Source organism: Struthio camelus, chromosome 31, assembly GCF_040807025.1.
Source record: "Struthio camelus isolate bStrCam1 chromosome 31, bStrCam1.hap1, whole genome shotgun sequence".
Taxonomy (NCBI): domain Eukaryota; kingdom Metazoa; phylum Chordata; class Aves; order Struthioniformes; family Struthionidae; genus Struthio; species Struthio camelus.
Window position 1 is genome coordinate 5,048,161 of NC_090972.1, and position 23,254 is coordinate 5,071,414.

The following is a 23,254-nucleotide window of genomic DNA, read 5'->3' on the forward strand; positions in this document are numbered from 1 at the left end:
CGCTCGCCTCGGCCCCAGGCGCGTCCCCGCATCGCTCCCGAGCTCAGCCGGGGCCTGCGAACAACGGGACCCAATCCTCCCCAAAACGGGCTGTCCCGGCCTTTCAGGCTGGACCTGGCCCTGTCCCCCTGCACGGGAAGGGGCTGCTGGCCCGCAGCTGGGCAGCCACGTGAGCCCCTTGCTTCTGCGCCGCTCGCTAGCGCTCAGGCTTCTCTCTCTCAGCCGAGGCCGTAACGGGAGAGAGACCAGATAACAGAGAAGAGAAGCAGCAACACTAAAGCAGCATCAGCAGGGTTTTTGGCAGAGAAGCGCTCAGACAGGCAGTTTCCTAGCTCACCTGCTCATCCGGCTGTACTAGCACGTCTGCACCGTTGCACACCCCTCCTCCCAATCCCATCGCAGCCTTCCCGCTCTGAAGATCCCTGCTCTTAAAGGCAAGAGACGCTACCAACTGAAAGGGAACAAACGTGGAAAACGCACCTCGTCGTAAGACCCCTGAAGAGCAGAAATGTCAGTCCTGCGCCCGGAGGTGCAGGAGAGCAGTCCATAATCCAGGCGTCAATCAGCTCTTTCCAAATGCTGCCAGTCTGAGACAGCAGCTGCTTTACGCGGAGCAGCGACGGCGGCGGCAGCGGGGCAGGGGAGGCCACCCGCCGCCAGCCCGGCGCGAGCCGGCTGCCGCGGGGGGGACGGCACAGCCGGGCTCGTTGAACCAAGGGCTGCGTCCCTCGAGCTCTACCGCCCAGCAACAGGCAGAGGCAGGCACGCCTGACCCGCCGGGCTCTCAACCTTGAGTCATCTCTGCAAGCGGGGAAAATAATATGGCTCCTGGTGGTGTAAACACAGACTTGAGTCACCTCGGCCCCATCTGCGGAAATGTCTTTCATCCAGCATGCTCCGAGCCTCGTTCTCTCCTGCTGCAGCAGAGCTTCCGAGAAGCAGGAGAAGCTCCAGGAGCAGGCCCCGAGCTCCGGGAGCGCCGACAGTGCGCCCGCGAGCAGAGCCTCGGGCCTGCCGCTGCGCGGAGCACGTTCCCACCCTCCCCGGCTCTGCTAAATGGTTTGGCAGAGCCCGGCTGCCAGGAAAGGGCAGGACCAAGCCCCCACCGCATCACTGGACAAAGCGGCAGCGCAGTCTCAGCAACAGCACGGCCAGCTCTCCGGCAGCACCCCGCGGGCCTCAGCAACGTCAGGGCACAACCACCGCCCGAGATACTGAGACCCAAGAACCGTTAGGCCTACTACGCACTTTCCACCTTGAGCAGTACCAGCAGGAGCCCTCAAGGGCATTTATTTTCTCCCAGTCCTCACTAGGTGGCTAGTTGGAGCTCCGCGAGCGGCGCAGAGCCCCGAAGATTCACAAACGTTACGCTTTCGGGGGCTTCCAGTGGTCGCAAGTGAGAAAGGGGACATCCACAGTCACCCACGCGTACCCGCAGCAGCTTCCGGCAGCAGCCCCCAGGACTGCTGCTGCAGGGTCTTCACCCCCGCCAAGTCCGGCACTAGCGGCCCTCAGCTGCCCCCAGCCTGCTTCCCTGGTGCTCGCGACCTTTCGGCGCGGGCACAGGCTCGAACGCGGTGCCGGGACCGCGCCACCGACGACCGGGAAGCTGCGCGGTCGCAGCAGGGCCCTCGGCTGCCGCTGCTTTCCCTGCGTCACTGCGTTTCAAGACAGAGATGATATCTCTGCTTTCCTTTATTTACCTTTGATCCTGCTTTCATGACACTATTCAGTTATTTGAGGTAATTTTCCTTTTCTAGGTTCTCACCTGCTTGTCACCCCAGAGCTGGGTTTTTTTTTAAAAAAAAAAAAAAAAAAATCAATGTGTTGCTATGGAAACCAACTTTCATCTGATGCACAAGAGCCTTCCATTTCCCCAGCATAACTAGCAAGGGTAAAAGCAAAAGCAGAAACATAAGCAATATTCAGATGTTTCTTTGTTTTAGGCTATCACCTTAATTGTGGAGAGCATACAAGAGATGTTGCCTTTCCCCAGCTCTAAGAAAGATGGAAGTTTTCAGAAAAAACACACATTGCAGAGCCGCCCTCAGTAACGCCTGGTTCCACACAACAAACGGAGCAACCAAATTTGCAGAACTGAAAAGAGGGAGGAAATAGTTATTGAATTGCACTAGAAGGCAAGAGGTACTGGTTTTACCTTACCTGAAGTAACACCTTATACCAGAATTTAAATAACACTTATGGAATGAGGCATCAACTCAATGCAAAGCAGGAAAACCCAACCACAAAAGAGAATTAAGGATACCAGGTTACAACTTAAGACAGAGAAATGTTGAGAATAAAGAGCGTTCTGTTAATACAAGTCACACTTCCATTTTACGATGAAAAGAACATCAGCTACAGCCGCCTCAGCACATATTGCAGAGGTTTTCGTTTGTTCTAATAGAAGCAACAGGACCTCTGCAGTCGGAGGAGGAGAAATAATCAATACCAGAGCTCTTGAAATGTTTAATTGGAGAGGGCTTTATTTTCTGCTTAAGAGAACTGGAACTATACAGCTTGTTTGCATTGGACGAAAGCTGGGATTTTTTTCTGGTTTTATTTTACTAAACATAAGCAATGCAGTGTAACTGGAAAACAATGACTTACAGTGTTTAAACCACAAGTGGATCGAGAGGAGCTTGAGAAAACAGCCTTCTAGCTAAAACTGAAAATCCACAATACAGGCCGTCCTACCGAATGGCACTGTCAAGTCTAAATAATGGAGTGACCTCACGCTGGAATGGATAACACACAGCATCCTACGTACCGCTACACAGCTTAAATTGGCTACCGATCTTCCTGCAGTGGGAACTACTGGCCGTTAACCTCTCTCGTTTGTACTCAGAACCAAAAGGCATCTTCAAGTTTTGGAGTCAAAGCAATGGTCGAGGTGGAGAGCGCTCCACGCACCACTGCACGACAGGACAGAGTAACAATCCTCGCCCAGACAACTGCATTAAGGGAAGCTACAGGCAGGCACCGACAGATGCCCCATGCCAAGACGGCTCGTTGTTTGATATCTTACGGTCAATTCATGAATGGCTTTAGTAAATCATTTCTACAAACCAACAAACTGGGCTGCAGAGCAAATGCATTTCATCTGGAATAAATGGCATTTAAACAAACATGCAGAGGGTTGGGAGTTTATTCCATCATAGCACCAGAGTTCACAAGTCAACTTCACCATCGTCAGCGCTGCACTGCAATAAATACTCTGTATCTCTATCTAACAAGGTGGATGTGGGAAGCACTGAAGTGTGACCTGTAGCATCGACAATTCCTCAGCTTAGGAGGCATGTCAATATAACTCAAGCAGCTGTGGCATGCCAGAAATTTTGTTTTTAACATTCTCTCCGCTTATGAAAGATGCTACTGTCTTATTTTGATTACGTTCTCACCCTTGGCTAACCATGCATCTCTGCAGGTGAAAAACATTGTGTCAGGTGCCACAGAAGATATTGAGATATGAAATGAGCTTTTTTTTTTTTTTTTTAACTGGATATGAAGTTCATTTGGGAGAGTGCAGGGTTGGAGTAGGTTTTTTTTTTTTTTCCTTTCTTCCCCTCGCCCTTTCCTTTCTACATGTCACCAAGGCACTTCACTCTGTGCGTAGGATGATGTGGATCCCTGATTCTGTGAAAACTGGTCCGCTCATCTCACCAGCCCTCAGCGCAAATGAGGCATCTTCAAAAGGTTTCTGCATCTGACCTGCAGAGAGCAGCAATGAGAAAGTTCAATTAAGCCCAGCAAGAGTGGAAGCTCTTTCTGAGCAAGCAAGCCTCAAACGAAAGCAGCTTCCAGGCAAACAACAAAGTCACCAATTAATAACTTGCAGGAGGTGTTTGTTTTCAAATATTCTCAGAAGACAATCCAAAACAACTCATTCACACATGCGTGTACACAGATGAACTTTTTTTTTTTTTTAAATAGAGATTTTGTTCAGATCCTGCAAACATCGCTGCAGCAAAGAAAGACCGTGGGCTCAAAAGGCAGAGGAAATCTGTTCTGCAGATTCACTGGCACAAGTGGATGTTAGTCTTTCAGTCTCATGTGCCCTCGAGGTACACAGAGGCAATGGATGTGGTGTGCATTACAAGCTGCACTAAATAATTTACAAGGCACACGTGGCTCATGTCATGACCTAGATAAGAACTGCTCTTAAGGCTCTGGTCTCCAAATCACTGAGTTCCAGGAGGTTTAGTAATCAAGGCTCAGGAAAGCCAGAGGTGCTAAGAGGTGCATTATTCCCCTGCATGGGGAATAATGAGCAGAACTAAAGCAATTCTGCAATGGGCCATGAAGAATAAGCAATGACAAGTGCTCAGCCAGAAGAATTTGAGCCAAGAGGAAAGATACCAGCCTGCTATAGAGGGTTCAAAGGGGACAGTATTTTTGCCCAATTTAGCGTGACAGAAGTTAGAGCAGAGAAACTGCCAACCCCAGCTGAAATAACGAGGCTCTGCTATCACCAACAGGTCAAAGTCTCATTACGGGACTCCCACCGAAAGCCCAAGCAAAGAACGAGCTGCCTGCAAGGGAAGGCCAGGCGGTGACAGCGCCCTGCGCACACAGGCAGCCTTCCCTCTCCGCACTGACTGCGTTCGCCTTGAGATGCCGGAGGAGATGCATAGATCGGTGTCTTGCCAAAAACGCAACGTAAATCTCCTGTACGTTTACGACCCTTGTCTCCAGGTTTCAAGACCGGGCGGTAGCTCTGGACTCCACAGCCCATTAGGAGATGGCTACAGAGAGCGTATAGGCAGTGTGACAGATGGATCATCAGCAGACATTGCAGTGATATACTAATGGCTTCGGGACCTAAGCTGCCCAGCCCTTTCAAAGACCATACATCCCGGATGCATCACATGTAGCTAAGCAGCATCTCCAGAATTTATATTTTACTTTAGGATCTAAATCCATCCGTACCCATTTCTCTAGCAAGGCAGTTAGATGTCACAAAGCTCAATTCCTCTCTTTCGAGATTAGTCCCAATAGCTTCAGCTTGATATTTTCCCCTTCCAAAAAAAAAATGTTTTATTACTGAAGTGACCTGATACATAGGACTTTCCAGAGTTTCATTTCTCTCACTTTAGCATTTAGATTAATTGCTAGGAGAGGCAAAGTGCTTGCCTGGCTCACAAGCTCCAATTACACAGCCAGTGTCATTCACTGTCAGACAGAACCGCGCTGTGAAAACCTTTCACCTTAGTTTTCAGTTTTTTTCTGCTAGGACCCAAATTCTTTACTTCAGAGGAGGAACAGTCTCTCTGCTCCACCGCAGTGGTCTTCCTCAAACAAAGACATGACTTATTTGAAGTTTTTCATGAAGATAAATCGAAATGTTTTAACAACTTCACCTCCAAAGCAACCAGTGCTCCAAGTTCTAATAAATTACATTTTCAGCCCAATAAGAAAAGAGGCCGAGATGGAGATGGAGAGTGACAGCTCAGGAGTAGGGCCACCACTCATAGCTCTAGTGTCATCTAGTGGAGACTGGTTCTTGCAACATTTCTTTACTTTTTGCTACAGCCAGGAGAAAGCACTTTCCACAAGTCTCCAAAGACCACAGTAAAACTCACAGCTTCTAATGAACCCAAAATAGCAGTCACAGCATCTTAAGATTAATGTTTCATTATATAGGAATCCATAAAATATCACTGTTCAGTGCTGTCTGAAACGAGATACCTGAGGAAGCAACTGTTGCTTTAACTGTAGCAAAATTAGACCCTAAAAAGGAACAGTAATTAAAAACAGTATCTTGGTGAAAGATCACAAACTACATTGCTGAAGGCAGTTTCAGCAGCCAAAGCCTGGTGGCCTCCAGCTAGCAGGAGCAAAAGCAGTGACTCAGTGGCCCCTTCCACAGTTATGCCTGTAGCATCAAGCCAACTATTGTTTTATTTATTCCAGAAACATCCTACCAAAATCAATCAGAAGCAGCCCTGCAATTCACAACCGTGCAGATGGCCTTCACGCTGCCTGCTCTAACATCCTTGTACGTTTAGGCAGCTGCACAGGTTTCTACTACAAAAGTTGTATATTTGCTGCAGGGTGAACGCCTGCATCCCGAGACGAGCTCTTGAACACTTCAGTCTGCTTCCAACAACCCCAAGCATGAGTTTAGGAAAAACATTTCCACTAAAACCGACAGGCTTAAGCAAGCCAGACTGCTTCTCACTGTTTCAGACATAGGCAGCTCTCACTACACATTTCCTTTGAGTTTGCGGCACATTCCTATGACTTTGGAGCACAGACTATAAAGATAAATATAGCACTCTCTCTCTGAAAGGAGCCTTTCTTGACCATCTTCAAATAAAATATGCATGTGCACCCTTGCTATTAAGATTTTGGTTTGTTCTTTAAATACTGTAGCCGCACTCATATGACATCATTGCTTTATATTTTGCTCCTAGTTGGAAATTAAGCTATTCCAGAAAGTATTTGTGAGACAACGTAAACCAGGTTTCTCTCTCACTTTCCCATCTCAAAGGTTCTTCCTAATGTCCTAGCAAATCTCATTAATGAGGAAGCATCCAAAAGCTTGTTGTTAATCCCTCACTGCACTGATCAATAATTCTGTAACAAATTCTCTCACCAGCAACATTATTTTGGTGGGCTGTAAATTGCTCCTATTTCTACAACTTGTTAATAGCTTTGTGATTTAAGATTAGAATGCCAAATCATTTATTTGGTGCGCCATTATCCAGTTCTTCCTTATTCACGGTCCATTACATTGTGCAACTGGATTTCCATTCAGTGTAGCTGGAAAATCCTTTTCCAGAGGGAAAAGCCAATTTCATGAAGGGTGCTTGCACAACATCCTCTCTGCCTCGAATAATATTATGGTTGCATTCTTAATTGGTTTAACTTCTAGGCAGCAAATTACATTTCCCGCACAGCAGGCTGCCTAGCACACAAACCTATTTTCATATTCATTCCCCCAACAGCAGGGTGCATTACTAAACCCCACCCCCTGCCAAGAACATCAGCATCAGCTCTGTAATCTTGATCTCGTGGTCACGTTGCCATGCGGGGCTTGACTTACCTCTTCCAAACGCACCCAGATCACCTCCCGCTTTTGCCGAGCTGCAGTCGCTAAACTGGGAAGCAAGAGATTCAAAATCCTCTTCCCCTGATTTTATCTTCTGGATGTAGCCTGTAGATACACAGAATAATTCACAGTCAGGAGAGGAGAGGCAAAAAGAAAGAAAAAAAAAGTCCACAGATCAAGAACAGTGCCTCGCAAGGGGAACGGTCCCAGCAAAAGGGAAAGATGAATAAGGGGGAGCAAGTCATCACATTTCAAGCGATGTCTTAAGCATTACATCCCACAACAAAAAGGGCACAAATACCATTGCATGGACCTAGAACATAAGCACAGCAGTCCAAACTTGTACTCTTTACCAGCTCTCCCACCAAAACCAGGGCCCAGCTCCAGCCTGAATCCACCAACAGCTCATGTGGGGCTGACTGCCCCACGGCACCCTGGCCTCGCCATGCAGGCGAAGATCATATAATCATCATGGATCATGTAATTTCAATCTTTGTGCCATTTCTATTTAAGTTTCTAAAATTAGAAGTTAAAAAAGGCTGATTTCACCTATTGGTACTCCTGAAGTATGGAGATTTATCGTTGGGCTTCAAAATATAGGAGTCTCTGACTGCAGAAGGATTCACCTTGGTAGACAACCAAGCATGAAGAATCCCAGACAAGTGAATTATTTATTAAGACAGCTTTTTAAAAGGTCAGTGAAGAAATATTCACAGTCTTAACCAAGAGTTCTGCCTCACTGTTCTGGACCTTCTTTTGCACGAGCAGACTATCTCCAGCTAACTCCTGAAGCTGCCTAACAAGAAAATCCAGAAGATAGCTCATCTTTTAGATCATATTTTCCAGTCAACAACTTGATAACATGATTGGGGATGGGGGAACAAGGTAGCCACTAATGATGGATATTGATGGCTCTTAGAGACGAGCAAAATTGCAAACATCACTGATGCATCTCTCAATACCACGAGGCAGCTTTGCCTGGATCCCCGAGACAACTAGAAAATTTGATGCGGACAGTTTAATGCAAGTATCTTATCCAGGTTTTCTTTTTCGCTCATTCACTAACAGAAGCGTAACCACTGATCAAAATCCCCAGCAGTCACTGGCTCCCAACCAGCAGCCACCTCCCACCAAACTGTAATTTAATGCCAGTAGCAGATCTGCAGAAGGAGGGTTGTAAAAGCTCAACTCAAAGCCTGCGAACACCAGGGCACCTCTGGACGCAGCCACGCTCCTGCTGCAGGTCCAGCCGCCAGCGACCCACCACGCTCCCACCGCCTGGGAAATGGCCCGCTCCCACCAGCGGGAGCTTGTCTTCTGCCCAGAAAAGCCAGCTAAGCCTGGCGCGCAAGAGCGCGACCTGGCCGAGAAGCCGGCTCGAAGCAGAAGAGGGCGAGGGTTTTCTGCAGCACCGCAGGCCCACTTCCGTGCTCGTCCTGGGGCGAGAAGTAGTGGGTGCCCTGCAAGATCGCCAAGACGGGCAGCTCGCTCGGTGGGGCAAGTCTGCCTATGGTCCCTGAGGTGCGCTGGAGACACCCCTGGCCAACCCTTGGGCCACAGAAGGCTGATTAAGTCTAAATTACATGGAGAGAATCATATTCATCCACCCACTTTAAGCGAGGGAGCATCTCCTGGAGGACTTCGCCCGCGCCTCACCTGGAGCCTTCCGCCAGCAACGCTCCCCAACCAAAGCCGCTCTCCTCGGCCGATGAGCAGGGGACCACAACGCTTACAAGGCCAAGAACAAATTGAGGTAAACTTATCAGAGCTCTGGTCATCTAACTGTGAAATCACTCTTTCCAGAAACCTCCTCTCAGCTTTGGAAAGAATCAAAGCCTGACTGTCCTCCGTTTTAAAACACAGCGGTCTTACATCTTCAAAGAGAAATCCCCACTGCAGGAAGAGCTGCGAGGGCTGATAATGGCTGGATCACGTGCGCACCCTGTACCAGCACCGTTTGCTGAAATTCTGGCTGCATTAAAGCGAACCAAGTCTGGAACTTGTCCCTGAACAAGACAGTAATAGCAGCTGATCTTCTCTACATGCTCAGAGAAATCAAGTGAAAGGAGATGTTTTTCACACTAAAGCTACTAAGTCTCCTGGTTTCAACAACTGAACTTCCTAGTGAAGGTCACTTCCATTTAAGCACTGTAGCCTGAATGTATGGGCTTGGATTTTGCTAGATAAGCCTTAAAAAAAAAAAAAAAAAATGCTGGGCATGGTTTATTCTAGCCACAAGCAGTGGAAGAGCCTTAGCTGAGCATGTCACGTGCATAAGTAAAGAATTAAATCTCATAAATTTGAGGGATGCTCTCAGAAATGGAAGGAGGCAGTTTCTGATGCAAAGTGGGAGGAAATAAGTAGTCCCAAGTTAGTTTTAATGCTCTATACCTCGACATACCTGAGGAAATACCAGCCCCCAAAAGATAAGAAAATACTTCTTAATGGGGAAACTTAGGTGAAGTTCATCTGCAAATTAAATCTGTGACTTTATGGCATAATTGCAAAGTGTACGATGTTTTCCAAATCACTACAGAAGACCAGATAATTGCAATGACTTTTCTGAAAACTGCTCCTAGATACGGTTAGGCTGAAATGTCAAAAAATACTTATGATCAATTTTGCTCATCACCAGAAAGGATGTTAGGTGACAGAACTAACCTCTACCTTATCTCTGCCTGAAAGAGGTCAAATGGAGCACCACGTTACTAAAGCACAGCCTGGCTTGCTTCTTAGGAGTTCACAAACCCACTTTTTCAAGACAGGAAGCAGCAGCAACTGAAAAAGCAGGCTACCAATTTTTAGGTGAATACCGTTATTGCAGTTTAATTCTAGCAAATTAAGCTAAGTGATTTTAAGTCTTCAAATTGGTCTTCTACCCTACAGCCCACTTTTCCTTCCCCAGTCAGTCATATGTTTTTAGATCAGCTGCCACTAACCTGGATCTCTGCAATTCAGCACGGAGTTCATGACAGTTTGGTTTGCATTTTCAGCTGAACGGAACTACTGTATGAACCAGGCCAGGAGAAAGACTACTAAAAAGGGGAGTAGGAGATTACATCTGGTTCTAGAAATATTATTATTTTTTTAAAGGAATTCTGAATATAACTCAAAAGCCATATAAAGGTATCTTAATTCCTAAAATACTTAACCTGCTTTAATAGAAAACATCATCAGCAATATTGTTACATAAGTAAGATTATACACACTTATCCTACCTTCTGCTTACTGAGTACAGGTGGAGAAAGTCAGAAGACTACATAACATTCTGAAGTTCTATAAAACTTAAGAAAACAGCTACTTATCTTGCAGTAATCTGGAAAAAAATTGTGCATCTGGGTAGAAGACTGTTCATAGCATTCACATATGCATGTTTTAGAACAGGAGCAGATAGCGTTCATCTGATTAAACTAAGCTGCTTGAGCATAAACAGTCTATTTGCTGACAAAACAGAGTTTATCCTAAAATACATATTTGCATCATGATAAGTGCACATCTAATTACACATAGCTGCCAGCCCCTAGCAAGTACCTGTCGCATTGGTACACATCACATCTAGAAGTATCAGGAATTACAGCTTTAAGATACACAGATGTTAAGGTAACAAAGCATCCAAATTAAGGATCAAACTGTTTACCTTTATGTCCTAAATTGCCTGCACTAGTCACATCAACAGGGTTCCTAGAGGTAAAAAAAGGTTTTACAAGCTTGCAAAGTGAATCAATCAACAACATGCTGAAATACAATTCGGTCACTAAAACTTTCTAATTTTATGACAACGACCAGCCCAAGAGCAAAATCTGCTTGTCAACTAGATGAATGTTTTACGGATAAGACCTAGGACTGAGATAATTGTTTCAAGTCACCTACTCGAGAACAAGGCATTTGCACTGAGTGTCTGAACTTTGGCTCTGTGAAGCGGGATTAATAAGCCTTTTCCCCAATGATCTCAACTACTTAGAGCAAATTATTCAGTGCAGATACTGTCCAGATTTTAATAAACCACCTGTAAAGTCTCCAGACATAAGTGAAATTAAATAATGGGAGATTAATACAAAAATAGTAAGATGAAAAATGGCAGTGGGTTGTGCTGAAATGGGGAATATCAGGGAAGATAAAAGGTTTCGGGACTGAACTTTGAGATGAATCTTAGTATTTCATAAGATGACTCCGCTATAAGAAACTTGGATATACCAATGAAATGTGCAAATAACTTGGAAGCACGGGCAGGGAAAGGAAGATCAGAATATTGAACATGAACTAGATGACCAAGAAGTGAAGAAAAGAGTTAAATAACATCAAGTGAAGTCACTTACATGCATTTACAAAACCAACAAGAACGCCTTCTATATGCTGAGAGCTCAACTGGAAAATGAGAGACACCAGTGTGAAATTAGAAATGGCTACAAAATGGACAGTATGACTTTTCAAGTGAGAAATGCAGAACTGAGAAGTCATGCTATCTTCAGTAGAGAGAAGAATAACAGTAAATGCTCTGGTATAAGGCACTGCCAAGAGCTAATCTGGAATACTGTACACCACAATGAACCAATGCTCAAGAAAGATTAATAGAAACTGAAGTAAGTGCAAAGAAGGGCTAAGAGTAGAAGCAGCAGAAAGGATGACCTACATTACTAGAAACTAAAAGCCTGGTTGGTTTAATCTACAAAAAAGGCTGGGAAAGAGCAGGACTCTCTATAAATTCACTGGGAGGTCAACATCAGACAGAAAAATCACTTAAATAACATTAACGGACAAAACAACGTATAGAAACTAGCCATGAGCAGCATTTAGCTTGAAACTGGGTTTCTCCACATCAGACCAGAGATGTTCTGGAAAAGCCTTCACAACAAATACAGTGAGGAGAAACAAACCCCTAACCTCCTTTTAGATGGAGAGCAATCAGTTTCACAAAAGGGATTAAGAGGTATCGCTGCCTTTAATAGCGGGGGTTAGACTCAGATCAGGAATTTCTTTCCAGTCCTATGTTCCCTACAACGTCATCACCTATCAGAGCAGCACATGGCAAGCCAGGTCACCCAAATCGTGCTGTAACACAAAGCAAGAGCTAACCTACTTTAAATCCTCCACTGCAACTTCCTTAATAAATTAAACATTGTTCGTGGACAACACACTCCTCCAGCTGTCTTGAATCTCCTCCCTTATTATTGGAAAAAAGCCATCAAATGGAGTACCTGCAACTAACCAAAGATTAACAGTGAACCAAAATGTACTGAATTGTTCATCTTTAGTAAAGCCTTCCCTCCTGTGGGAGCATAACTAAGAACTCCCTAAACAAATTTAATGCTTTACGCAATCAAAAACAACAACAAAAAAAAATCTAAGAATGAACACCAGAGTTTGATTCTGAAGGAAATATCCCAAACAGAACCAATTTCTAAACGAAACGTGAAAAATTGTACTACGGCTGTCAAACTGATTCCTCCCCAGAGATCTACTTAGACAATTCTACGCCACAATCGCATTCATCAGGTACAGTACCTCTGGTTCAGAGAAGTTGCCTGACTGTCAGAAATTGTACTGGAACTAAGCTGTGCATCCATGCAATAAACTTTAGCTATTTTTAAAAATTTTTACAATTTTCAAGAAGATAATCCCCGATCAGCAGCATCACCTCTCTGGTGCAAGAGAGCCACCACAAAATAATGAATCATAAGTTAGTGTTCCTATGACCTTCCCAGGAACAGTGTTTATCAAGGACAAGTGGGGATGTTGACAGAAAGGTTTTTTTTTTTTGATAATGGTATTTTATTCTTAGGAAGACCAAGAAGAAAAAAAAAAGAGATAACAAAAGTGGCAGAAGAATAAATCACTAAAGGCCTTTATCAAGAACACAACAGGCCATTTACATGATGTAAGTTCTAATCACAGCTTTCTCCTCCTCAGACACCACAGAGAAATTACTAAACATAAAAGTTATCTGATAGCAAGGGGGCTCTGAAACTGTCAATCTTAATTGCATACTTTCCAGCTAAGGAAAAAAAAAAATCGTTTTGACTTACTACTTTGAGAAAGAACAGATTAAAACGTTTCTCTCCATAGCCTTACCAGGTAACAAACACCTCTGGCACCTGAGATAAAGAAAAGCACCTGAACAAAATAAAAAAAGATGGCATTTGCTTAGTCCAAATAACGTTATTCAGGCTTCTAAAGACAACCAGTTTGCAGAACTCGTGAATAGCAAAGAGCCTCCCAGGTCACAAGCTCCAGAAACACCTCTTCGCTGATAATTCTGCCCAAGAGAACTTTCCCTTCTAAAATGTAAATGATTCCCTCTTATGTAGGTCCAAGTTTATCAACGTCTGCCTAAAGAACGCCAGCAGCATCGCCCTCCTGCTTTAGCACTGGGAACTAGGAACGCTACTGCTACAGCAGGCCATTCCTCCGACAGCAACGGCATGAAATTCTCCAACCCGCTCGGGCTCTGCTCTCAGATGGAAGCGGCTAGGCTTTTTCCTCAACATTTCGTTCCTACACAAGAGACCAGGACAAGCTTCACGTATCGTTTAAGCTCTGGCCTGCAGGGAATTCTGTGCTGGCCTTTTGAGGACGAACATCGCTCCAAGAGATGGTTCCACCACAGTCTTGCAAATTGTCTTTGAAGAAACCCTGCAACTTGATTGAAATACGTCAATCTATTTATCTTTACGCCATTTTCAACTCTCCCGGCACAAGAGCGCCACACTAAGCACACCTCCTGCTTTCAGGCCCCCAGTCCTTCTTACCTACCCATCCTAAGCTAAACAAGACAGGCCCCCGAGAAAAGGCCAGTTTGGACCAATTAATTCCACTTCCCTTCCAAAAGGCCTGCACACCACCTGCTGGTCACTACCTAAGCGCTTCCAACTACGCGGTGAAGAGATTTCTCCTCCCAGCTTTTTCAAAAAAGATAGGCCTTAAGTTTGTTGGTCAGGATCGAGGCAATTGCCAGGCGCGCGCTTCCTATCCTCTCTCCCTCATGGCCGAGGCCATAAAGACAATAACACCGTTCCAGATCAGGAGCACGTATCTGTGCGCGCTCACGGGTCCCGGACAGCACGGCAGCTAGCCTGTGCACCAGCACTGCCAGGAAGGACAGAACTGCCTCTTAAAGGACACAGTCCTGATTTCATTAATTAATCAGTGGGACTGGTTTAAAATAGATCAAGCCCTGAATTCCTTATTCTAAGAGGAAAAAGTCAGTAGTAACAGCTGGATTTTGAGCTTATTTCCTCATGACCAAAACCTCAATGTTCAAGAAACATGACATCATTTCAATTCTACTGCCAGGGTTGCAAAGAAAGGTCTACGCTGCGAGAAGTCACAATGCACCTGGTGGAAGGCATGCAGTTCCCCTGCTCACAGACCAGACTACAAGCCACAACATGGGGGGAAAAGTCTGGGCTGATCAGGTCGTCTGTACAGCTTTGTGCAAGATGCCTATACAAGCAACTTGATTTTAAGCAGAGGTTAATCAGAACTTACAGTAACTGCCATTAGTGCAAAGAGTCAAATGACATATTAAACAAAAAGAGATGTTTAAAGAACATTTGTTTTAGCTTTAAATAATTACTTTATTTTTAATATAAAAATACACATTTACAAATAAAATACAAGCAAACCTCTGAAACAACATTACAAAAAACATAAGGGGAAGAAGGCACATGGGGTAGGACTATGTCATTTAATCACAGCCAGCAAATCATACAGCAAAATTGTTTCTCCAAGTGGCTATGCTACACGAAAGTCCATGTTCAAACCACTTGGCTCAAAAACTTTGCTTTAGAGAGTTCACGACACACTGAACCATTCATCTCAGGGTTCAGTTCTAAGCCTTAAAATGACTTTTCCCCTACAATAGTATCACTCTTTCTCTCTCTCCTGCATTTACTTGCCATTTATAAGCTCCAGTGCCTCATCTTTGGTCCGCGTGATCTTTTCCTGCCTCCACGATGAGGGTCTTCTGGACTGGTTGTGTTTCACCAAGAGATGTGAACATCGCACTTTGGTGGGCTCCCCTTGGCCATTCTTTCCGCTGCCGCTGGGACGTTCCCACTGGCTGGCATTTGTGATGTGGTTGAAGTAATAAACGCGGCCTGCAGACAGAAAGAGAGCGTCAGGGTTATAAAAAGCTCCTGTCAGACCCCTAGAACTAGCTTCTTTCAAGGCCCACTAGACAGATAAGACCAGATTTCTGCAAGTAGGTGAGACTGTGGTCGGCCGTGTTCAGATTATCAATGCCAGCGCAGTAAAAACATGGTATCGCACACAGTAGTTTATAGCTCTGTATACATCATTTCCTACACAAATGGAAACACGAGTTTAGTCAAAGCAACAGCTCTGCGCAGAAGCAGACTCCAGCAGCTCTTCCAATTTAGGGCAAGTCATGAAGCTCCCATAGATCAGGGCCAAAAGCACCCACTGCTCCAGTCAGAACAACAAACGTTCCCACACAACACCCTGCCGCTGCGGCCAGGGTTAGACCACAAGTTCGCCTATGTGAAGTGTTGATTATTCTTAAGAAAGCAAGGAGCGCAGTCAGCTCCCAGTCACGCGATGGCAACACATCCTCTAAGGAGGCACGCGGTAACACGGTGGAACCCTGCCCTTTTGCCCCTGCGCAGCTAGGGATCGGTGCTAGGTCTCTGGTGTGCGGATATAAGGTTGTATTTCACTCTAGCACTATCTGCAATGGTGAAACAAGGTAAAGCCTCTCGGTTAAGTGCATCATTTAGCACAGGCTGCAGCAAATGCAATAAATTACCCTTACCAAAGGTCCTGTCTTTGTATTGCTCAGAAAAGCCCAATTCCAAAATCACTTTTTGTTTCTACCAGAAAACAAGACCTCCCCACACAAAACGCTCATGCCTTCCCCCTCATAGCAGAAAGTAAAGTTCTGATTAAATCATCTATGAAAACACCACGTTCAGCACTAAAACAAAGCCAGTTAATACTGTCATCCAGTGACAGGGATGCACCACTTGCTTAAAGGCCTTCCAGTGTTGGCTCAGAGCTACATGTTCATTTATCTGCAATAATTCACAACTGTAATCAAGATGATTTCCAACTTCTATTGCAGCATTCATCTTAAAGCATTCCAGTGAAACCAGAGCCACAGAAGACTCACAAAAAAAGCCCATTCTGCCAGGAAATCGAGGGAGGGGGAATGCAACAGCAGTGGTTAACTTACTATGCAGTAGGAAGTCATGCTGTAGTGACAAAGGGCCCAATTCCCCGGTTGCAATCCCAACCAGTGCCATACAGTCATCCGTGTTTCTCCCTCCAGGAGGCCACTAACAACCCAGACTTGACAACTCCACACAATCACAAAGCTCCCTATCGCCAGGGCACTTCAACCATCGCAGTTTTAACAAAGAAGGCGTCACACAGACACCTCTTCCCTTTCCACGCTTTGCCTCCCTGGACTCATCTCCCCCACAGTCAAGCATGAGAACACAGCATCCTAAAAACTGCTTTTGAGCCATTAGGTCCCATAACATGGAAAGCTCTAACTAGAAAGGACAAAAACTCTGCTGAAAACGCCATCCTGACCAAGGACTTCTGCTCTCGAGCTACAAAGTCACAGCAGCCACACTGAAGGCAAGACATCCTGCATGTTCCGATGGGGGCTCTCAGACAAGGGTCTCGCTGGGCTCAATCCCCCCATCCCCAGGCCTCCCCGCCAGTTACACAGGGACGGAGCAGCTGCCAGCACCACCCTCCCCCCAGGGGTGCAGGGCCAGCACATCCCTCACCCCAACCCAGCTCCCAGAAATCACGCTCCATCTCCCCTTGTAGATCAACATCCCACTGGACATAGGAGCTGCCCCTCACCCCCAAAAGCCCAAACCCTCCCCCCAGGTCAGGCACCATCTTAGTCAAAGCAGCCCCAGAGTCAGGCACCCTTCAGGACCCCCCCCCCAAAAGCCTGAACTTCAACCCCTCGAGAACCTCTCGAGACCCACCCCAAAGTCCAGCTCACAGCACCTGCCCCAGAGCCCCCATCTCTCAACCATCCCCCCCCACAGCCCAGACTACACCCTCAACACCCCCAAAATCCACCCCCCCCAACCAGGCCGCCTCAGACCCAATGACCAGGCCCTCAACACCCCCAAAATCCACCCCCCCCAACCAGGCCGCCTCAGACCCAATGACCAGGCCCTCAACACCCCCAAAATCCCCCCCGCCCGGCTACCCTCATAGCCCCCAACCAGCCCTCAACACCCCCAAAAACCCCGCCCCCCCCGGCCAGACCCCCCTCAGACACCCAGCCCCCCCCCGCCCCGGCCAGGCCCTCGCCACCCCCAAGGCCCCCCCGCCCCGCGGGGGCTCAGCGCCGCCGCTGCCGCCGCCCGTACCGGAGCTGCGGCTCATGCGCTTCTCCCAGCCCGCGGGCAGCTTCTCCTCCTCCGCCATCTTCCCTCGGCCGCGGCAGCTGCGCCTCCCGCACCGACCTCTCCCGGCCCGGCCCCCATTGGCGCGGGGGGCGGGCACGCCCCGTCCCCGCTCTGCTCCCATTGGCCCAGCCGTGGGCTACGTCCCTCCTTCGTGCGCGAGTCCTCAGCGCCATTGGCGGAAGCACGCACCATTCCGGCACTGATTGGCTGCGGGCGGGAGGCCGCATTGCTCCCGGAAGCGATCGCGGGGCACGTGACAGGAGGCCGGACGGCGGCCGCCGACGCACAAAAGATCCCAGAGCGCGCCCGCTTCCCCCCCCCCCCCCCCCGGCGCCCGCCCGCACCGGCCCCTCGAGCCGCAGCACGACAAGAGGGACACGTCGAGGGACATGTTTATTACAAACTAGCCAAAACACTCCCGAGAGGCTACAGCACATCTACTGCCTCCATGCACGAATGCGGGGCGCTCGGCGCGCTGGCCGCGCGAGGGGAACAGAGGGAAGGCATCAGCCAGGCCAGGCGGGGAGTGGGGACGGCGCGGCAGCCGCCGCTACTGGTAGTAGAGCTCCAGGTTCATGCCGTCGTGGATCTCATCTGAAGCAGCAAGTTAAGGTGGTTCTGGCGCAGGGCCCCCGACAAGCTTCCCCCAGCGCTAAGCTGCACCCCACGCTGCCTTTGGCTTGCTGTACAACGTCCCAAACCAAACAACACTTGTCAGGGACGTGCTCCACCCCCAGGGCTGCCAGCAGCGGGGAAGGAGGGCGAGCGCTGCATGCGCCCAGCCGCTTCCTCTCTGCTCACGCTGCCTGCTTGGGTTTGACGCGCGCGTTGTTCCAGCGTTCCGGCTGCGCGTCCGGTAAATGTTCTCGATCTCTTATTTAACTGGGAAGTTTCCCCAGAGAAACCTTACTGAGACTACCACAGCAAGAAGGATACAGTCTCCCAGCGTGACATGGTCCTTGAAGATCGTGTACCTGCAGTTATCGTGAAACGGAGATCAGTCTGGCACACGTGACCCCCCCACAGGTTAAAGCAAAGGAAGACGCCCTGGGAGCGGTGCAGCCTCAGCCTCCCCAACAGCCCTGCTCCCATCAGCCCCCTCATGGAGGGGCAGCAGCGGAGACCTAGCGTGGTTTTGAAGCCGCCCGTGACAGCCCGGCCAAGCAACGCTACCCCAAAACGGGCCGGGATTCCCCTCCCGGCTCCCCCAGCGCTAGGGCGCAGCCGGGGGCCGCTCGGCCGCACCCCAGCCCGGGCCAGGCGCCGAGGGGGCCGTTGGCCGAGGAGCGGCGGCCGCCGCCCGCCCCGCTCACCACTTCTTGAGCACGATCTTGTCCCAGCGGGTCCCAGTCTGCGCTGCGATCAGCTTCTTCAGGTCGCGGATGGAGTCCTCGGTGCTGGCGGCGCCGTTAAGGAAAGCGGGACCGGGAGGAGCCGCCGCCACCCCCCTCACCCGCCGCCCCCCGGCCCCAGCCCGGGGATACTTGCATTTCACCCGCACCTTCTTGCCCAGGCGGTCGTTGCAGACGACTTCGATCATCGTTCCTGAGGGAAGAGAGGCGCCGCCGGCAGCGGGGGCTGCGAGGGGGGGGCCGCGCAGAGGAGACCCGAGCAGGCCACTCCGCCGCCGCTGACGACTGCCCCGCCGGAAGCGGAAGTCGCCGCGCCGGAAGCGGAAGTCGCGGGTGCCCTCGCGCCCCGGAAGCGGAAGCGCGGCCGCCGGAAGCGGAAGCGGCCCGTTGCCATGGCGGAGGGGGCGCCGGGCGCCGGGCTGGCGGCGCTGCCCGACTCGGTGCTCCTGGAGGTCCTGGCGCTGCTGCCGCTGCGGGACCGGCTGCGCGCGGGCAGGTGCGGCCGGGCCGGGCCGGGGCCGGGTCTCGGTCCCGGTTCCGGCGGTGACCGGCCTCCTCTCTCCCCACAGGGTCTGTCGGCGGTGGCGGCGCCTGGGGCAGGACCGGGCGCTCTGGAGACACGTGGACCTGAGCGCGCACCGGGTGGGGGACCGGGGGCTGCAGCCGGGGGCTGGGGGCTGCCCGGGGCCGGGGGCTGCTCGGTAGGGACTAGGGGTTCCCGGGGACCGGGGTGGACCGGGGCTGCCCAGGGCCGGGGGCTGCTCTGTGGGGGCTGATGGGGGCCGGGGGCTGTACGGGGCCCGGGGCTGCCCGGTGGGGACGGGAGCTGCCCGGGGGCTGGGGGCTGCCCGGTGGGGGCTGGAGCCGGGGTCTGGGGGATGCTCGGTGGGGACTGGGGACTGCCAGGGACCGGGGGCTGCACAGGGCCGGGGGCCACCCGGTGGGGACCAGGGCCTGCCTGGTGAGGGCTGGGGTTGCCCAGCAGGGACTGGGGGCTGCCAGGGGCTGGAGGATGCCCGGTAGGGACTGGGGGCTGCCAGGGGCTGGAGGATGCCCGGTAGGGACTGGGGGCCACCGCGCGAGGCCTGACTCCCTTCTCGCTCAGGTCAGCTCCAGGACCCTGTGGCACCTGCTGCGGCGGCACCTGCGCGACGGCCTGCGGACACTGAAGGTGAAGGGCGCGCTGTGCTCGGCGAGGAAGCACGAGATCCTCTCTCCCGCGCTGCTGGCCGCCCTCGGGAGGCAGTGTCCCCGCCTGGGCCGGCTGTGCCTGGCCGAGGCCGACCTCCGCCCGCTCCCCTACCAGAGCATGCCTGCTTCCCTGAGGACGCTGGAGCTGAGTCACTGCGAAATCCCTGCTGCCTGGTTCCAGGGCCCTGCCGCGAGCGCCCTGCCCCAGCTGCAGCATCTCATCGTCCGGAACGTCCCTGCCTTTTGCGACCAGCATCTGCTAAACGTCTCCTCCCAGACTCATCTGAAGACGCTGACCCTGTCTGGGACCTACCGGGTAACAGACGCAGGGATTCAGAGAGCAGCGGTGTACTTGGGGGGGCTGGAGCGCCTTGTGCTGCGCCACTGCGTCATTACCGACTCCGCTGTTCGTTTCATTGGGCGCCATATGAAATGTCTCCGACTGCTGGAGATCAGCAATGCTTATTCCTTGACAAATGCAGGTTTGGCTTGCCTAGCGACCCTGAAGTGCCTGGAAACGCTCTGCCTTGACCTCTGTGATAAGTTCTCCCCTGATGCCATTGTTGCTTTGTGCCAAGCACTCCCCCAGCTGAGGAATCTCAATTTAGATGGGGCTCATTTTGAAGATGAGGCAATACATAAAATTCAGGCGAGTTTGCCTAACTGCAGCTTTTCACATACTCCTTGATACAGATTCTGAAGCAAGATGTTAACAGTTTAAAGTGGCAGGACGCTCGCCCTTCATCACCAAGCTTCAAATGTGCTTTTTTGGGTAATGATTTTTTTTTTCCTGGTAACAGTTGTATGCTCCCACTCAGGCTAAAACAGTGCTGTGAAAAGAGCCAATTTTCACATTGCAAAGTCATGTAAATAGCTTGGTGAGAACTTGCTTCTGGTGGGATCCCTCCATGGATCAGGCAAATTGGAAAGTCAGTGAATACGCAGCTGTTTACGTTTGGGAACCCCAGCAGTGAATTGACCAAGGGCTGACAGAGGTTTCAGAGAGTGAGCAAGCGAGTGAGCACACGTGTGTGTCCATATTTAACCTCTTCCTGTGCCCTGTTTCACCCCTGTGCTGAGCATCAGGCAGCAGTTCAACCAGCACAGAATTCAAGAGATGAAGTGAGATGCCCTACTGCCCCCCACCAAAAACAAACTACCAAAAAAAAAAAAAAAAGCTGCCCAAAACCTAGAACTCCAGTTAATATCTAACTTTGATTGCTCAACCACCCTGTGTGTACGTTCCTAACTATGCCTAGGAAGAAACACTTAAAAGGCTGCGCTTCAGACACGTGCTGCCAGAGTTGGTTTGTTCTCGGAACAGTTCGGGTGACCTGCTGCCCAGACACCGAGTGTTTTCATAGTTTGGGCTGTCTTCTTGCTTTTATCTTCCTGCCAAGTTTAGTCCTGAAAGTTATTTTTCAAAATGCAGAAAAGTTTGGTTGCAGATCTTCCTAATTGCTTGTTCCCAAAAGCATCACATTCCATTTGTGGAGAGAAAGGGCACCCATACGTGCTCCTGGGCATCAGAGGGGGCTGCTGTTACCTCTCCTTGTTTTGCTGGGCTGTGCTACCGCGAGCAGCCACATTGCCTTATTGTCTTGTATTGTTCACATACTGCTCTTACTCAAGATGTTGTAACAGCAGGGACGTGACAGAAAAAACTTACCTGACATTGCAACTGAAGCTTTGTGACATTGCTGTTCTGGACTGTTGGGTTACCCAAGGATGCTGTTTTTAATCAAATACTGTATTTATTAAATAAAAGTGTTTTTGACTGTTAGCCTTCCTCATGCTATTGGAATATTTTGACTGAACTGTCATAAGTGTCTTTGTTAGAATATGCAAGTCAGGCAACCTTTGTCACTGCACAGTCGGTGTGCTCAGGTGTTAACAGCTGAAGACCTGCTGCCCTGCGGTAAAGCAGAAGGGAAGAGTTGCACACGAATCAAAATGCAGTGATACAGACCCACTGGAAAGCTTGGCGCAGGACTGCAAGACTCCCTCAGGGAAACCCATGGATTTTGTCTTCCAGTTTGGTTGACCCTTTTGTCCTAGCAAAGCTTTTCCATTATTGAAGACACATGTGGAGTTAAAAAGCACTAAAACACAAGTCCTGAATCCTAGTCTCCTACCCAAGAGATTCTTTCATGCCATTTGCTTCCTCCCTAATCCAGATTGACAGGGAGGTGCGATGATTCCCGCAGCACCGTAGCTGCTCGGCCTTGTTTCCCCAGGAGCTAGTGGAGACTGCAGAGAGCATTCTCCCAGGCGATGCAGCAGCAGCATTACTGTCTCGCCGAGTCCATGCAGCAGCAGCATTACTGTCTCGCCGAGTCCCCTGTCCTCTCCCAGGCTCCGTTTCTGGACATGGCCGTTTTCACCTGGCCTCACCCCGTGCCTTCCATTCAACTGCAGGTTATGCAATAAGCGCTTGGGTTTCAAACAGATCCGGATGGCAGTGACCCTCTGTGACGAAATGCTGTGCATCTCGTTAACAGCTGGTCTTTGTGCCCTGGCCTCATTCTGGCTTGCTGTTCCTATATGCAAACAACCTCAGTGTAGCTCTGGGGCAAATAAACAATGGTAAATGCCTCAGCTCTGCTTTGGAAAGCATCCCAAGGCTGCTGGCTTAATAACTACTGCTACACGTTTACCACAGGTACAGAGGTTTATGCTGGAGTAATTATCATTATTAGAACTTCAGCACTATCTGTCCCAGCACTCTCTGGGCTCAGAGAGTGAAGGCAAATCAGCAGAAGTTAAAAACACAGCAAAATCACTCAGTCAATCAAAATGCAGTCTGATGCAGCAAGAATCTAAATGTTCTCTTTCAATGTTTGCAGTGGGATGTTTGCGAGCTTGATAGCACAGTGTACCAAACAACGTAATTTAATATCTGCTGATCCCAACTTGCCAGTTTTCCACTGTCTCTGCAGAGCATGTAATTACTAAACATGGAATAGCATGAAGCAGCAATTACAAGTCCTATATGCCATAAAGTGGGCTTCTCCTTGCACTGAGTTTCGGAATCTGGGTACTGCAAGTTACAAACTTCAATATCGGATGACCTTGGGCAAATTATAAGAATAAAGGATGGAAAGGGTCCTCTTAAAACATCAGTTCTGTTTCTGTCCCTACTTTCACACATTTACCAAAGGATTTTATTTTGGCAGTTTTCAGAGGACTGTTCTAGAGCCTTATTGCTTCTAGTTCCCAGCCTAAACAGTTTTCTGGACTGTTTATCCCCATTTCATCTT

At 49.3% G+C, this 23,254-nt stretch overlaps 2 protein-coding genes across 3 annotated transcripts; one reads left to right on the forward strand and one right to left on the reverse strand.

Moving 5' to 3' along the window:
* Nucleotides 1–2,464: 2,464 nt before the first annotated feature.
* Nucleotides 2,465–17,571, reverse strand: PIN1 (peptidylprolyl cis/trans isomerase, NIMA-interacting 1). The gene is made up of 4 exons (XM_068922858.1): nucleotides 17,413–17,571; nucleotides 14,950–15,150; nucleotides 7,049–7,159; nucleotides 2,465–3,711 (listed from the first exon to the last, which is right to left on the reverse strand). Exons 1-4 carry the CDS (start codon nucleotides 17,468–17,470, stop codon nucleotides 3,602–3,604), a joined length of 480 nt encoding a protein of 159 aa, XP_068778959.1. The 5' UTR covers nucleotides 17,471–17,571; the 3' UTR covers nucleotides 2,465–3,601.
* A 1,578-nt stretch (nucleotides 17,572–19,149) lies between these two features.
* On the forward strand, nucleotides 19,150–21,777 carry FBXL12 (F-box and leucine rich repeat protein 12). Of its 2 annotated transcripts, none has more exons than XM_068922860.1 (3): nucleotides 19,150–19,299; nucleotides 19,373–19,445; nucleotides 19,909–21,777. In XM_068922860.1, exons 1-3 carry the CDS (start codon nucleotides 19,196–19,198, stop codon nucleotides 20,680–20,682), a joined length of 951 nt encoding a protein of 316 aa, XP_068778961.1. In that variant the 5' UTR covers nucleotides 19,150–19,195; the 3' UTR covers nucleotides 20,683–21,777. The 2 variants fall into 2 exon arrangements, with proteins under 2 accessions (XP_068778961.1, XP_068778960.1); XM_068922859.1 differs by having other exon boundaries at nucleotides 19,186–19,255; nucleotides 19,373–19,504.
* The last annotated feature ends 1,477 nt before the right edge of the window (nucleotides 21,778–23,254 follow it).